At 32.3% G+C, this 18,281-nt stretch overlaps 1 protein-coding gene across 1 annotated transcript in view; it reads left to right on the top strand.

The window, feature by feature from the left end:
- MGAT4C (MGAT4 family member C) overlaps positions 1-17,473 on the top strand; it is a 45,799-nt gene extending 28,326 nt beyond the window's left edge. The window contains exons 2-5 of the mRNA XM_055342005.1: positions 6,508-6,576; positions 8,431-8,583; positions 13,364-13,511; positions 16,256-17,473. Of these exons, the coding sequence (XP_055197980.1) occupies positions 8,437-8,583; positions 13,364-13,511; positions 16,256-17,397 (1,437 nt within the window). The 5' untranslated portion in view covers positions 6,508-6,576; positions 8,431-8,436 and the 3' untranslated portion in view covers positions 17,398-17,473. The remainder of the gene's footprint in view (positions 1-6,507; positions 6,577-8,430; positions 8,584-13,363; positions 13,512-16,255) is intronic.
- The last annotated feature ends 808 nt before the right edge of the window (positions 17,474-18,281 follow it).

Raw genomic sequence — 18,281 nt, 5'->3', positions numbered from 1 at the left:
GATTAGAAAATAAGTATTAAAACTGCCTTTGCTTGCTGATGCAATGACTATTTAACAAAGTCACATGATTTAAGATGTCAATATTAAAATATCAGTTGTATTTATATGTAGTAGAATCAAACAATTCAAAATGAAGTTTTTAAAAAGGCTCTAATAACATCAAAAAAGGTAAAATTGTTAGGAATAAAGTTTATAGAAAACATGAAAAATGTCAATATCACTGAAAAATTAAAACATTTGTTACAGAAATTAAAGATGATCTGAATAAATGGAAGTAACTACAATGTTCATAAAATATATTTTCAGATCCAAATAATTTAGTTATACATCGAACAAATTCTTAAATTCTAAACAGCTTTTTTTTAAGAAATTTGTGTTGATTTTGAGATAATTTATTTACAGACCTAACAAAGTCCTAATAAAAATCCTAACTATTTTTTTTCTGTCAAAACTGAGTTATTATATAATTTCCACAGAAATGCAAAGGACATGAAAAAGCCAAAAAAATCTTGGAAAAGAAGAGGTAAACTAAAGGACTTATAATAAAGATATGATAATTTGGATAGTGTAGTATTGGCATCAAGGTAGACAAATAGGTTAATATACCAAAGAAAGACTTCAGATATATAACTATGTACAAATCAAATTGTTTTCAGCAAAGGCACCAAATAAAGTATTTCAACAAGTGGTACTTGAGCAACTGATTAAGTCTACAGGATGAAAAAGGAACCTCATCCTTTTCCTCACATCATAAGCCAAAATTAATTTGAGATAATATGTAGACCTAAACCTAAAAGCTAAAACTACACAGCCTCTATAGGAAAATAGAAAAATTAGGTGATAGCTTGTCAGAATACAGAAAAGCACTACACTAAAAGAATTGATAAATTCAACTTGATGAACTCTAAAAGTCATTCCTCATCAAAAGACGCTGTTAACCCTTTTTTCTTATGCTCTTATTTTTGTTGAAATATATTTGACTTATAACACTATATAAGTTTAATGTGTACAACATCTTGATTTGATATATCCATATATTGTAATATAATTGTCATTGTAGTCATGTCATATCTCCATCATGTCACACAATTATCATTTCTCTGTTCTGGTGGTAATAATTACTATCTGGTTTCTTAGCAAGTTGGATGATTATAATCAGGTATTGAGTCTCTACTCACTATGCCGAGTGTTAAGTCTCTTCATATTGTATTACAGAGTATTGCATCATCTTTCAAGTAGGTAGAAATGAGATTTAAAGACTCCATCTTTGTAGTTTTTTTTTTTTTAACTTTTCATGGAACATGGTTGAATACTCAGAGTTTTTCATTTTCTGATAATGACAAGGAGAAAAATATAAACAGAAGTATTCACTTCATAATTATTAGATGAATCAGATGATTAATGCAAAAAGATAGAGTGTACACTACACCACATGATAATGGTAAAATTGATAGTATAAAAATTCAGAGCAATTACTGAGTGAAAGATATATGTCTAAAGAAAAAAGAAAATGTGGTATTCTTATTTAGAACATCTTTAAACAGAGAGGATTGCATCTCACAACGTTGCGTAATGAGAAGCTAAAACTCTTTTGTGTTCAGTGGATATGGAACAGTATTCATTCATTTCTTATGATGTTTACACCAAAATCTACTTGATACTATTATTAGCACACAAATGCTGGTGTGTAAACAAAATGAGTTGGAAGAAAATAAATGTAGATGTGAGACTGGTGTTTCTACTTCTACAAAAGAAAATGTAAAGTTATTATGAATCAAATAAGAAGACTATTCTTGCTTTAACAAAATTATGAGCCATCAAATTTCCCAAGAGCATTGAGTCTTCATGGTGCAAGTTCAAGAAGAACCTGAAGTAATGATACCTGTTTGAGATGTACTTGAAATTTGGAATTAGAACTTACAAGATGGATACATTCCTGCTTCAAGAATGATGGTTGAAAAGCAGTTTATGAAACATTAGGAACATATAGTTCTAAATTAGAAAAATAAGGAATAAAATTGGGATTATTTTTGCTTACATCCTTACTAATACTTCTAATGAAGTTGTTTTTACTATCTTTTTTTTACTCCTATAACTTATTTGTAAAATGACAAAATAACAAATAAACATTCTATTGTCTGAACATGAAAAGACACTCAACATCATTAGTCATCAGGGAAATGCAAATCGAAACCACGCAGAGATACCACCTAATACCAGTCAAAATGGCTAGTATCACAAAGACAAGAAATAACAAGTGTTGATGAGGATGTAGAGAAAAGGGAGCCCTCATCCATCATTGGTGGGGATGTACATTTGTGCAATCACTGTGAAACACAGTGTGGAGTTTCCCCAAAAAATTAAAAATAGAAATGCCCTATGATCCAGTAATGCCTCCACTGGCTATTTACTCAAAGAAAATAAAAGCAGTAATTTGAAAAGATAGATGCACTCTTCTGTTTATTGCAGCATTATTTACAATAGCCAAAGTATGGAAGCAGCCCAAACGTCCATCCATAGATGAATGGATAAAGAAGATTAGTCAACAAAACTCAAAGACAACCTACAGAATGGGAGAAGATATTTGCAAATAACATATCAGATAAAGGGCTAGTTTCCAAAATCTATAAAGAACTTATTAAACTCAACACCAAAGAAACAAACAATCCAATCATGAAATGGGCAAAAGACATGAAGAGAAATCTCACAGAGGAAGACATAGACATGGCCAACATGCACATGAGAAAATGCTCTGCATCACTTGCCATCAGGGAAATACAAATCAAAACCACAATGAGATACCACCTCACACCAGTGAGAATGGGGAAAATTAACAAGGCAGGAAACCACAAATGTTGGAGAGGATGTGGAGAAAAGGGAACCCTCTTGCACTGTTGGTGGGAATGTGAACTGGTGCAGCCACTCTGGAAAACTGTGTGGAGGTTCCTCAAAGAATTAAAAATAGACCTGCCCTACGACCCAGCAATTGCACTGTTAGGGATTTACCCCAAAGATTCAGAGGCAATGAAACGCCGGGACACCTGCACGATGTTTCTAGCAGCCATGTCCACAATAGCCAAACTGTGGAAGGAGCCTCGGTGCCCATCGAAAGATGAATGGATAAAGAAGATGTGGTTTATGTATACAATGGAATATTACTCAGCCATTAGAAACGACAAATACCCACCATTTGCTTCAACGTGGATGGAACTGGAGGGTATTATGCTGAGTGAAGTAAGTCAATTGGAGAAGGACAAACAGTGTATGTTCTCATTCATTTGGGGAATATGAATAATAGTGAAGGGGAATATAAGGGAAGGGAGAAGAAATGTGTGAGAGATATCAGAAAGGGAGACAGAACATAAAGACTTCTAACTCTGGGAAATGAACTAGGGGTGGTGGAAGGGGAGGAGGGCAGGGGGTGGGGGTGAATGGGTGACGGGCACGGAGGGGGACACTTGACGGGATGAGCACTGGGTGTTATTCTGTATGTTGGTAAATTGAACACCAATAAAAATTAATTTATTAAAAAAAAAGAAGATTAGACATATATAGATATACACACATACACACATTACAATGGAATACTACTTGGCCATTAAAAATGAGATCATGCCATTTGCAACAACATGGATGGATCTAGGAGTTGTTATGCTAGATGAAATAAGTCAAACAGAGAAAGTCAAGTGCCATATAATTTCCTTATATGTAGAATCTAAAAAAATAAACAGGCTAGTAAAAACAGAGAACAGCTGGTAGCTGCCAGAGGGAAGATGGGTCAAGGGATGGGCAATATATGAAGGGAATTAAGATGTAAAACTTCCATTCATCCCATAAACAAGTCACAAAGATGAAAATACAACATAGGGAATACAGTCAACAATATTGTAATGACACTATATGGTGACAGATGGTGACTATACAGTGAGCACGGAGTAATGTATAGAATTCTCAAATCAACATGTTGTACACCTGAAATTAATGTAGCATTGCATGTCAATTATACTTCAATAATAAATGTTTAAAAACGTCTTTTATCTAAAAGACCTTGTATAGAATATTGTTTTTTCCTCAAAAATATTTGGTAGAATTTGCTTTCAAGCCATATGAACGTGAAGTTTCTTTGCTATATTTTCCCCTGGGTTTACTAAAATATAATTGACATCTAACATTTTGTCTGTATAAGATATACAATGTGATCATTTGATAAATGTATATATTGCAAAATGATTACCAAAATAAGGTTATTTATCACCTCACATAATTACCACTTTGGTTTTTTGTGGTGAGAGTATTTAAGATCTATTTTCTTGGCAACTCTCAAACTTACAATATCATACTGTTAACTATTGGGCACTATGCAGCACATTAGGTTCTCAGAACTTATTCATCTTACAACTGGAATTTGTACCATTTGACTGACATCTCCCCATTTTTCCCACCCTCCCAGGCCCTGGCATCTGCTCTTCTAAATTCTCTGTTTCTGTGAATTTGGCTTTTTCAGGTTCTGTCTGTAAAATCATACAGTATTTTTGTTTTTCTGTCTGACTTATTTCACCTAGCATAATGCCCACAAGATCTATCCATATTGTCTCAAATATGGATATTTATTTAGGTTTTTCTTGACCCAGATGATTCTGTTTCAGATGGGACAGGACTATGGATGAATTACTAGCTTCCTTTTCTTTTACTGTGGTTTGTCTGGTATTATTTATTTATTAAATGACATATATTTTGGTATGTTTTCTGATCATTTGTTTGCTTTAGTTTGGGCTCCTCAGCCAATTCTGGGTGTTCTTGTTTTCACTTACATGTACAGTATTGTTTTTTCTGGGTGTTATTGTTTTAACTTACATGTACAGTGAAGTTTGTGCTATTAGCTTTCTCGTGGGTATGCCGAGGACGTACACTATGGAAGGTTATTTGTGCTTGGATATGGAGAATTCTAACTTAAAGGATTGGATATTAGAATTTAGATGGTCACCATTATTCTCTCAGGATTCTTTCTTTGCCAACTCTGGAATTTCAACAGGGGGTTTTGTTGTTGTTTTGTACTATTTTTGAATTATTGCAGAGTGCTCTGAAGTATTGCCTCCAAAGTGTTATATTTTCTACTTCTCATATTACTTGAAATATCACTTATCCCACCCACCTCCTCACATTATATATTTAAATGTTTATTAGGTCATTAAAAGTTTTTCTGCCAAAAACTGAATTTATCTTTTATATTATTTCTATGTTATTCAAGAGATTGAATAGGTGAGATAGTTTGTTGGCAACAATATGTTTAAAATGTTGTATGAAACCTAATTAGTAAACCATATACCAATAGTAGTTAATAGAGCAGATTCTGATCAATTACAATATTTAAAAACTGGAACCTTTCCTTATTAAGACATCTCAAGAAAACCCTAGGTTGTTTTTTTTTTTCATTTGTAAAACTAATGGTACTATTATAATCTCAGCATTGTTATGAAGGATCAATGAGTTACCCATGCAAACTGTATTGCCTAGCATTTAGTAAGTATTTAATACATTTTAATAGGTATTCTTATATTCTTTGTATATAATTATCTACAATTGGACTTTACAGATTGAATTTGCAGTCACATTATTTACATTTTTTCCTTTATTCCTTTGTCTCAAAGGAATAAAATTAGAATATACTTCTTCTTGACTTAGCGTTTATATTGAACTTGTAACATTCAAGTTCAGGGCATCCAAAACATACCATACAGTGCTACATTTTTAAAATTTTATTTCCTGGAAAAAATTGCTGCATTTTGCTTTTGTATACAAGAAATAAAATGCAGTTTTGTTTTCCAACAGTAGAGAATTTTGAAAATTAAAAGTAACTTTTTAAATACTAAATGTATGTACTTTGAAAGTATGGAAATTGAAAACAGTAAAAACAAGATTGAATATTCTTGATAATTATTCTATACTGAGATAATAGTGGTTAGTATCTTATTGTTTCCAATTTATTTTACAGTCTTCTAGCATCATGGTTAAACATTTACTCTCAAATACAATTTTTGTCTTTCAATAGATTTTTAGAAGTATAATTGCAGAGTCAAAGGAAATACATGCATTTCGTGCTATTGATAAGTCTTCCCAAATTGACATTTAAAAATATTGTGTCCTGTGGTGTATAATTAGATTCTAATGCTTTGTATTTTTGAATATTTTCAAAATACATATAAAAATCTTTTAAAACATGATGCAGTTTCATCTGTAGAATCATTACCAGGTAACAGAATTTCACTTAAATTAAATATTTTTTAAAATTTTAAGAAGAATTTCACTCATGTTTTGGTTTGAAATTGCTATATATTTTATTACTGAAAAATGTTATAAATGATGGGTTTATAAATACATTTTTAACCTGTAAATGAAAATTAGAAAGTGACCTTATTCTAGAAGTAGCATCACATATCAAAAGAATGGATGATCGATATAAAGTATGGGACACAATAGTAATGTTCTTCTTTATTTCTGGTTACACAGGAGATTACACTTCCCCACACGCTTGAAGTCAAGAGTGGTAATGTGACTAGTATTTATGGCCAGTTCCCTGTAAGTAGAAGACCATCAGCTCTCCATATGAAAAATTAATAAACAAAACTATTCTGCTACATGATAAAAGACACAAAGATAAAGTCTAGATATATTAAAAATCTATCCATGAAAAACAAGCAAAAAATAAAAGAGACTGCCCATATGATGTCAAAATTGGGAAGGATTTTTTAAACATTATACCAAAAAATAAAAGCTGTATGTAGGAAATAAATTTGAAATAAAAGACACTCAATGCAGAAGTGAGACCAAGAAGAAGAAAATATAATACTTGGAGAAGATATCTAAATATTTGCAACATAAGCAAAGATAAATGTATATATATGCATCTCTAGACATATATTTAAAACTTCTGTAAATTAACAAGAAAAATAAAATAACCTAAAGAAAATGAACTATAATGTTTATATTTCTTTTGAGACTTATTCTCTCCCTTTGTTAAGCCTTTCTCCCAATTCCTAATAACCTAAAGAAAAATATGGCTAAAGAAAATGAACAATAATTCTTATATTTCTTTTGAGACTTCTTCCATTCTCTGCCTTTGTTAAGCCTTTCTCCCAATTCCTAATATTCTTTCTTATAGTTTATAAAGATTCATAAAATCCTTCTTGTATTAATTCATCAAAGAGACATTGTTTGCCTGGTGTGTCCTAGACATCATTTAATGGCTTGGGGTACACGTCATTTTCACTTCTTGAAGTTCTTTATTCATATAAATTTTTTTATTTTTATTTTTTTTATTTATTTATGATAGGCACACAGTGAGAGAGAGAGAGAGAGGCAGAGACACAGGCAGAGGGAGAAGCAGGCTCCATGCACCGGGAGCCCGACGTGGGATTCGATCCCGGGTCTCCAGGATTGCGCCCTGGGCCAAAGGCAGGCGCCAAACCACTGCGCCACCCAGGGATCCCCTTTATTCATATAAATACTTCATGCTAACACTGAGCTTAGGAAGACCCAGTACCCAAATCGAAGGGGCACAGTTTCCAGACTATACTTGATTTTAGACAAAATATGATTCAACCGGTCTTTTGATCATTCCATATATGTTTATACTTTTGAACAAACAATCAGTAATCTAAAATCAGTGATTGGAAGATAACACAAAATGTACATGAGTGGAATGGGGAAAAAAATTAGATCTCCACTAATCTCGCTGGCAGTAATCTTGGTGGGTTTTTTGTTGTTGTTGTTTTATTTTGTTTTATTCTGTTTGCAGGCTATGAATTATTGTAAACAGCCAAACTTCTAATTAGTATATCAAGCAAGACAATGTAGATATGCCACTCCAGTATTTACTCTGACTTAACAAGAATTTTTGGAAAAATAAGCAAACCAACTGTTAACTCAAGTTCTCAAAGATATGTTTGCACTTAGCCCAAAACTTTAACTTCCTTTACAACTTTCTTTCTCTGACTCAGACTCCCTCCCAGGTGCTCTTCCCAGTGCACTTACTCCAAAATCAATATTAGGTGCATGCTTCTAATTTCTTCCATTTTCATTACATTATCCTATGAGGCAATAGAAGTTACCTTATAGTTTGTCTTTCTCTTTTATTTTTCTTCTGTTTAATCAGAGAACTTTTTTTTTACATGTTACCATTATCAATGTTCGTATGTGCAGAAATAACAGATTTACCTTTTATTTTTATTTATTCCACATCAATATAAGGCAGTGTATTGACCTTATGTTAAGATATGAACCATCTATGAAAGTCACAGTTGTGAAATTGGAAACAACTTTAGTTAAAAACGTGTGAAGGGTGAGATTTTATAAAGGCCTGGCTTTGGATACACATTATGAAAAAATACATCCAAAATTAATCATCAGTAATTCTGTGCCTCTTTTCCACAGGATAGAATGTTTAAATTTTGTCAAATGAAGCATATTTTTGAAATACTCGATAAAATGAGATGCCTGCGAAAACGTTCCACAGTGTCATTCTTGGGAGTTCTTGTCATTTTCCTTCTCTTTATGAACTTGTACATTGAAGACAGCTATGTTCTGGTAAGTTTTGGAGGTTATTTTTGTTGTTGCTGTTATAATAAGGTCTAAGTCAAATTAGGCTTAGTCCAATTGTAACCTGATTTCAATCTCAGGTTCCTGGAATAGCATTAGTTTGAGCAAAACTGTAACATATATACTTTCTATCTAGCTACTTGTATTAATCCTATATTACCAACATTACAATTACTTTGATTTGTGTTGCAATGTTTTCCTGCATATAGTAGTTCAAATATGCACATTTAGTTATAAATAAATTAGCTATCATCACTATGCTGAATTATTTTATTTGTGTGTACACCATAATACTTTTTGAGCTTTAACTTGAAATATATAGAATTTTAAAAATTGCTTAAAGATATTAGTCCTTACTTTCTCAATTTTTATATTATCATCAAATTTTCAAAATCTTATTTTTAATAATACTAATTATACTATTTTGGTAAGAAGTAATATTTTGTTATAATGTATGACACCTCATTTGATTTTGAATCAAATGTCATAAATGGCCACCATGTTATGTATTTATATTCACAGAAAAGTAGTAGAGAAGCTGAGGAAATGGAGATAATGATGTGAAAACTATTTAATAGCTTAAAAAGGATAAGTTAGCATATAACATATAAATAAATTTTTAAGTAAATTCTAGAAATAAACAAAAGGACTTACTCTGGCTAATTTTGAGAACTCATTTTGTTCTATCATTTTTTATTGTTATAGGTATCGCAACATTTTATGTCTGAGGAGAATAACATGAACATTTTTCTTATTCACTTTCTATGTGAACTGAGCTTAAGATATCTGAAAAAAATCCTACTCTTTTTGTTACATTTTGTAAATAAAACACATGATATTGGCAGGATACTTATTGTATCCAATGACTTGCATTTCTGAGACACTTTCAAACCCAATTTCAGTGTTTCATTTTAAACAGACAAAACACCATTGTGTATAACAAGCATCCTTATATCTTGTATATAGAATCTCTTCAAATTCATTATAAAATGTGTAAGGAGTAATAGAGTATATTTTTATAAAGATCAAATACTATTGTCCTGTCTTGTGGATTTTTACACATTTCTATACAAATTTCAGTCCTATCTAACTAATGTAAAAGGTGTGATTTAATGAAACAGCTCTTACTAAAATAATATTTTGTCAATGAAAATTTCTCTGGCTAGATTACATGTATATCTAGTCAAATTTACAAGTAAGCCCAAGTGTAGAGAAGGGATTGCTCCTTAGTTTTAAAAATTGTAATTATTTTTAAATACTTATATTAGGTTGGGAAAAAAGTGAGTTAAAATGATGGCTAAGGGACACCTGCGTGGCTCAGCGGTTGAGCATCTGCCTTTGGCTCAGGGCATGATCCTGGTCCTAGGATTGAGTCCCACATCAGGCTTCCTGCATGGAGCCTGCTTCTCCCTCTGCCTATGTCTGTGTGTCTCTCATGAATAAATAAATAAATAAATAAATAAATAAATAAATAAATAAATAAATAAATAAATAAATAAATATGGTGGTTAAATACAAGCACTCCCCTTACTGAAAATTTAATGACAGTATTTTTATTAGTTTCATTTCTCTCTATTTATTAGATGATTTTTTTACATAAATGCATTTAGAGCTAAATTTTATCCCAAGGCTTAATATGTATAAAGATTTAAAACATTCTTTAAATAATTAATGTAAAATTACATTAAGATGTTTTTCTAAAAATGTTTAATTGCCAAGGAGAACCAGCTACCTGCTGGTATACGATGTAGTTTCTCTGTAACACTTGTCCCTTTTGACCTTTTTATCCGTGTTTATTTCAGTTTTCACAACATTATCTCATTCGACTTTTTTTTGCCTTAACTCCAGAATACCACAATGTGTACAATTTGCTAAGTATAGACAATAGTACATTTTTCTTTTCCTTCCTTCCTTATTTCCGGGGGAAATACGAGTTATAATTCAGAGAAATCAGATAAATACTTACAAGTAAAAGATCTCTAGAGGGGATCCCTGGGTGGCGCAGGGGTTTGGCGCCTGCCTTTGGCCCAAGGCGCGATCCTGGAGACCCGGGATCGAATCCCACATCGGGCTCCCGGTGCATGGAGCCTGCTTCTCCCTCTGCCTGTGTCTCTGCCTCTCTCTCTCTCTCTCTCTCTGTGACTCTCATAAATAAAAAATAAAAATAAAAAAATAAAAAATAAAAAGATCTCTAGAGTTAAGGAGCACATTCTATTCTGCTGTTTTTGGTAGAAAAATGCATTTGTGGCCTTAAATCCGTGGTATATAACAGTTTAATGGATTGCTTACATATCCGGGACATATGTGCCTTTCGTTGGGAAAGGAAGCCAAGCTCAGTGCAAGAGACAAATACTATTACAAGGCAGTCTAAGTAGAAGAGACGCTACATGCCCAATCAACTTAGCCTCTGGGCTATGAGCATCTTCAAAGTAGCCACTAGGGTATATACTTAGTCTGTAGCTAGTGCATTGAATTGCATTCCTATCCAGAAAATGATTGTCATAAAGCTTTGTCTTATTACTGAAAAATACACCACAGCATAGTAGCTACAGAAAGAAGGTATCCAGGGAGAGCCTCGCTGTTCAGGTAGATGCCTCTGGAAAGCAGCCAACAAGACTGACTTAGGTGAAAGTTGCATTATTTATTTATGCTGAAAAGTGTAAAGAAGCTTGTTCTTGAGAATTTAATAAAGTGCTTTCATATAACTTCCATTTCATTTTATATTCTGTTATGTCCTTCAATCAGGATGAATGTACCCTACTTTCACACAGAAAAGGTCTGGATTTTTACACATTCAAGATAGAATTCTTAAAGAAAGATTCAATATCCTGCACTTCCTTTAGACTGTAAAATCACATAAGAACAGAATGATGAAATGAATTCAGAATTGTGACTACTGTGATTTTTATAGATATTTCTTCTAGACTCTATTGATAATGGGCACTATCACATTACTAGTATAAGCAGTTGGTGCTGAACTGAGTCCTTAGTTACTTTTTGGCAATCATAAATTTATTTTAAAGCTTTTATAATGTTTTATGTTTCCAGAGAGACAGAGACCAAAATATTTCTGTGTAAAGAAATTACAATTATCAGAATCCAACAGATATTCAGTTGGTATAAGAAATATAGAACTGAAGGCATAATTTCATATATCTTGGAAGTGTTACTTATAGATGGCAAATATATTATACATATTGTAAAAGACTAACATATTTTCCTCAATTATCAAGACAATATAAAAATAGAAATACAGTATTAAAGATTGAGTGTAAGTTTATAAACTTAATTGAGTATACAGAAGAGATATTCAGAATGGATCTTGAATTAGCAAAGACCAGACTGGAAGCTTCTCCCAGTCATGGCCTAATATTCTCAATTTTTATTCTAAGACAATTCCAGTCGGCCATTGATTTAAAATTTTGAGTCAGTCTCTTTCTTTATTGACATTTGAATTTGAAGCAAAATATTTAATGTTCCAAATAAAGTAAAATTTGTATTTGAATACTTTCTAATTTTTTATAAACACTGGTTTAATTAAAGTTTTATTGACCACAGGCAGATAATATAAAGACCAAATTTGTTCAAATGCATTTACTTTCTCTATAGTTTTAATGGCTTATAGGCTTAATGGCTTAATGGCTTACATATGCCTGGCCTGCCATTCTACATGGAATAGTGGAAATAGATCCATATAATATCACACAGTACAGTAGACACTTGCCTAAAAACAACAACAAAATTATTTCTAAATAGCTTATCTTTGAATATATTCTACTTGTGGTAGCAAGCCAGATACAAAGGCCAGGCAAGTCGATATTTTGCAAATAATATATAACCAACAAGACTTGATCAAATTGTGCTTAGGTAATCAAAATGTACTATTGAACTTATACTAAAGAGAGAAAAGGGAACCAATTAGTAATTAATAATATATTTTAAGCTAAATATGAGTATTTTTTAATATAAGCCTTCTCAAAGATTGGATAACATAAGTCCCTTACCAATTACATAAAGGGGATCTTAAATATAAAAGGACCAGACTTCAATTCCAACAGGCTAGTTTATACACACACATAAGCAGCAAGCAAATATATCATGAGAAAAACTAGTGTAAGGTCTGAAGACACTTCCTTGACTTGCCACAAATGTATTTTAATTAAGACATCTTGAAGACATTTGAAAAAACACTAATGTCAGAAGGACCGTGGCTATTTGTTCTCAACAGTCTTTGGTTATAGTGGCCAGAAAGATGACTGACTAAAACTCCTTCATTAATAAATTATCCAGAAATAATTATATAGAAATAATGTGTGGTATTACTTAATAATGCTTGAAGAAGATAAAATCTTAATATGCTTAATATGACTAAAATATGGAAAATTTAGTAAGAATTAGCTTTATGTGATTACTGTGAAATAGATTACTGTGAAATTTTAAGATCATCAAATTCCATAAAGGCAGTGGGAGTTTTCATGTAGAGATTTTTTTTTGTCAAGAAAATGCCATTATTAATGTATACTGTAGGAAAAGCAAACTGAAGTGAAGTACGAAGAGGGCAATAGAGTAGTGGAGTCTGGAGTAGAGACTCTAGGTGGGAATTCAGGTGTGAGATGAGGATCTATAACTTACGGTGCCAGTAGCTGAGATTTATAGAACATCCATATTATATATCAACCCCATATATTCATTGTGTAAGGAAAAACTTTATTTAATCCATGACCGTCTATTATTTATTTATTTTCTCTGCCTCCTTCTTGGCATTCAGGAAGGAGACAAACAACTTATAAGGGAAACATCCACACATCAACTGAATTCAGAACGTTATGTGCATACTTTCAAAGACCTATCTAATTTCTCAGGAGCCATCAATGTCACCTATCGCTACTTAGCTGCCACGCCTTTACAAAGAAAGCGTAAGTATCCCTCCAAATCAAGAATACATAAAATATTTTTGTTTTAAAACAATGACAACTGGCTTCATTTGTATAGCAATAAAACTTTATGGGCTTTACTAAAATATATTCTTTGGGAAGTAATTCAACATGTCTTCACAAATTGCAATTACTCACTGATCCAATTCCATTAATAACAAAAAAAAAGAGAAACTTTTAAATGCCTGTTTGAGATATAAACTTTCAAACAATTTGCTGTAGAACCATGTAGAGAGACTGAGAAAAATCCATTTATTTGCACTTATAAAACATATCTTTTAAAAATAACTATTCTCCTACTGATACATTTTCCAATAATAATGCTTTGGTTTTTATGCCTTGCCACTGCTTTTGAAGTAGTGAAAGTCATTATTTTAATTTACCAAGGTGCTGTAACAAATTATCACAAACTAGTTTAAAATCATGGAAATGTATTTTCTCATACTTCTGGAGACCAGGCATTCCAAATCAAGGTGTGGGCAGAACCATTCCTCTGAAAATCATAGGGGAGAATCTTTTCTTGACTGTTTTAGCTTCTGGTCACTCTTGGTGTTTCCTGGTTTGTGAGGGCATAACTATGATCCCAAGCTCCATCTCCACATGATCTTCTTTCCTTGGTCTCTATGTCTCTCTTCTTCTTCAAGGACACCAATCATTGCATTTAGAGCCCACTCTAAATCTGATGTGATTTATCTCAAGATCCTTAACTAATTATGTCTGCAATACTCTATTTTCAAATAAGGTCACAGCCTGAGGTTCCAGGTAGACTTGGATTTTTGGAGAAAACTATTCAGCTCACTATAGATAGATTGAGTCTGAGGAGTAACATACTACACACACTTTATGGATTTCAAGACACCATAGACTGTGGAAGGTATCATGACCTAATTAATGTGCCACTAGGAAAGCATAAGTATTAATGCTTAAGTTTTCATTGTAAGATGCCATCAATTGTAATATTCAACTTGATTTTAAAATATTTCTGTGTGAAAAATATGACTCATGAAATGAATGAAGCACAGTGATATCATGAATTTCTGAATTTCATGATAGATGATGTGGGGACCACAGAAATTGAGTTCCCCGTTAAGAAGTGTTTATGCAACTGAGTCTGTGATCACCAGGTTGAGGAAATTGTAGCTTAACTTAATTCAGGTTTCTTTAGGTCCGTCTTCCATTCATTCCTTCATTTCAAATGTCTATAGCTCTTAAGCTTTCTTCTAATTACATAAGATTGCCAATGTTTATTTTTATCTCCATCTGTTACACTACCTTTGTGCAAACATTACTAATTCTCCCTTTCCATCCTAAGCTTACTAATGTGTATTGGCACATATGCCACTGCTTTATACAAAGGGACAATATAAAACAGAGGGTACAAGCAGGGCACTTTGGATCTTGGCACCACACCACTCACTAGGTGTTACACTTTGCACAAGCAAGCTCATCTCCCTGTGATTTAGTTTCCTCACCTATAAAGCAAAAATGATGACAAGTGCAAAGCTCTTCCAAAAAACCGTTAGGAATATTCAAGATACATATTATATGCAAAATGCATAGATTTCTTCCTTTAATGTAGGAAGTATTCTAATAGTATTGGCTACTCCAGGGCATTTAAGCTGGTTTCTTGAATCGAGTGGTACCAGAGAACATACTCATTTTTCAGAAGAAGTTAGGGCCATAAATCCAGGTATTTAAGCAATATGTGTAAATCTCTACCTCTCTGACAGACTAGCGAGAAAGATAATTCTTGGAAAGGGTTTTTTCAGTATTGCGTAAGTCACAACAAGTAGGTATCTGTACTAAACAATGATCTTGGTGAATATAAACATTTTCCTATTTTTCAAGTAGTGGTTATGAAATTGTATTCAGTTCTGAATCATGGTGAGAATCAGAACTTTAAAAAGTGAGAATATTTCAATAAGGAGACATCTACACTTGTTAGAAGTAAACTGCGATTTCACAAGGTTTTATTTTATCCCCTAAAATATCCAGATTCTAATTTGAGATTTTAAGTATCTGAATAAAAATATCCCCACAGTAATTGCTATAAAATGTGTTTCAAAACAAGGAAGAGAGTGATACTCATGTGTTGGAACAATTTACTCTACATTTGAGTAATAATGCAGTTTTTAAAAATAGTATAATTTTTTTGGATTCTAATAGCATTCTAGGTAAATTTCAAAATAAAATTGTGGAGTCCAATTATTAATTTTTTGGTGTGAGATAATGAGAGTGATCAAAGGAAAATGAAAATGTAACATGTTTTGCATGAAAAATTTAGAGATTATTAAAATAATGAGTTATGCTTGATTTTCTTTCTTTTTATCATTTGAGACTGGTTTGTCATCCTTAACTGTGAATTCCCTTCTCCTTTTGCATTTTTTAATAATGTGGATATTATCCAAACATCTATCTTCTCTAATAGGCATTAAGCTGCAAAACACCTCAAATCATATTTTTTATTTCATAAATAAATGTTCACAGCAATGAAGCTCATACGTCATTGTGCTTAAGATGCATTTTTTCCATAGAAAAGTCAATTATGTATTAAGTACTGTAGCCTTTATGTATTTAGCATAATACTTCACTCACAAAATATTCTATACATATCATTTACTAGATTTACCTAATACAGTAGCAGGCCTAAGGAGAAAAGTTTTTTTCTGTGTTATTCAAAACCTATTTCACATTTAATTTTCTTCCTTCTGAATTCTTTTGCTCAGGGTTTCTTACAATTGGACTTTCATCAGTGAAACGAAAAAAAGGAAACTATTTACTTGAGACAATCAAGTCAATTTTTGAGCAATCCAGCTATGAAGAGCTGAAGGAAATTTCGGTGGTGGTTCACCTAGCGGACTTTAATTCATCCTGGCGTGATGTCATGGTCCAGGATATTACACAGAAATTTGCCCACCATATCATTGCAGGAAGATTAATAGTTATACATGCTCCAGAGGAATATTACCCAATCCTGGATGGCCTTAAAAGAAATTACAATGATCCAGAAGACAGAGTCAGATTTCGTTCCAAGCAAAACGTAGATTATGCTTTTCTGCTTAATTTTTGTGCCAATACTTCAGACTACTATGTAATGCTTGAAGACGACGTTCGATGTTCAAAAAATTTCTTAACTGCCATCAAGAAAGTCATTACCTCCCTAGAAGGAACCTACTGGGTAACTCTTGAGTTCTCTAAGCTTGGCTACATTGGAAAACTTTATCATTCTCATGATCTCCCACGTTTGGCACACTTTTTATTAATGTTTTATCAAGAAATGCCTTGTGATTGGCTATTAACTCATTTCCGGGGTCTTTTAGCTCAGAAAAATGTGATCCGTTTTAAACCATCTCTCTTTCAGCACATGGGTTATTACTCATCATATAAAGGGACTGAGAATAAGCTGAAGGATGATGATTTTGAAGAAGAGTCATTTGACATCCCTGATAACCCTCCTGCAAATCTATATACCAACATGAATGTTTTTGAAAATTATGAAGCAAGCAAGGCGTATAGTAGTGTTGATGAGTACTTTTGGGGGAAACCACCTTCAACAGGAGATGTCTTTGTGATTATATTTGAAAATCCAATTTTAATTAAAAAAATTAAAGTGAGTACTGGAACAGAAGATCGACAAAATGACATTTTACATCATGGAGCCCTAGATGTTGGGGATAATGTTGTAGATCTCAAACAAAGTAGACAATGTGTTACTTACTTAAGACTAGGGGAATTCAAAAATGGAAATTTTGAAATGTCAGAGGTGAATCAAAAAATTCCATTTGATATACATTGTATAAGGATATATGTTACCAAAACACAAAAGGAATGGCTGATTATTAGGAGTATTAGCATTTGGACTTCTTAGCCAATTAAATCAATATGTCCAGTTACTGAAGCAGGCTTTCCTGTTTCCTTTTTTGCTACCTTCCTCTTTTGCTACTTTTGTCCTTTGGAGGGAACGCAGTGGATGGGGTATTTTCAAAGAAAAATCTAATCATTTTGGCAGTTTTGATTTACTTATTGTCAAGATAATTTTACTCTAATCCACACTTGTATTTATTTTAACTCCTGAAGTTCAGTATCAGTCTATGGTTAATGCTACTTTCATTTATATTTTTAATGTGATCATGTTAGTTCCAAAATTTCAACTAAGTGTCAAAAGGACACATGAAGGATTTAAAATGAGAAAATTTAGTTTGTTAAATGTTGAGTCTTGGAAAAGAGTTGCCAGCTGTATATACTTCCTCAAGAATATTATCAGATAGCTTTTATTAAGCATCTGAGTGAATATGCAGTTGGTTAGAATTATAATGTTTTTTTCTTGTAAACATAGGTTTTCATAGACTTCTGTACATCTACAATGAATACCTCCTCATAGAAGTGATGTCTTTACAACAGAATTTTGTGTGTAGGTGGAGTGATGGAAAGAAAAAAATGACTTAAAAAGATTTCTCCCCCGATTATTTATATAAAAAGGGGCCTTGTTCATTGTATAAAAACATTTAATTGAGCACCTATTGTTAATAAATTTTCTGTGGGAAGCAGTCTTTTTCTAGATTCCCTTTTGCAAAAAGAATAGTTATGCTCAATATTTTCAAGTTATATTGGGTACCTACATTTAATAGGAGAAATTAGAGAAGGCCTATCGTTAGTTCATTCTTACAAACATTTTCAGTATATACAGAAAAATTTTTGAAATTGATTTTATATGTTTTGTATTAAAATTCATATAATTGAAATTGTAATCTA

The sequence above is a fragment of the Nyctereutes procyonoides genome, unplaced genomic scaffold (genome assembly GCF_905146905.1).
Source record: "Nyctereutes procyonoides isolate TBG_1078 unplaced genomic scaffold, NYPRO_anot_genome, whole genome shotgun sequence".
Lineage (NCBI taxonomy): Eukaryota > Metazoa > Chordata > Mammalia > Carnivora > Canidae > Nyctereutes > Nyctereutes procyonoides.
Note: the sequence above shows the minus strand (reverse complement) of the source record. Positions and strands in the feature narration are given on the sequence as shown.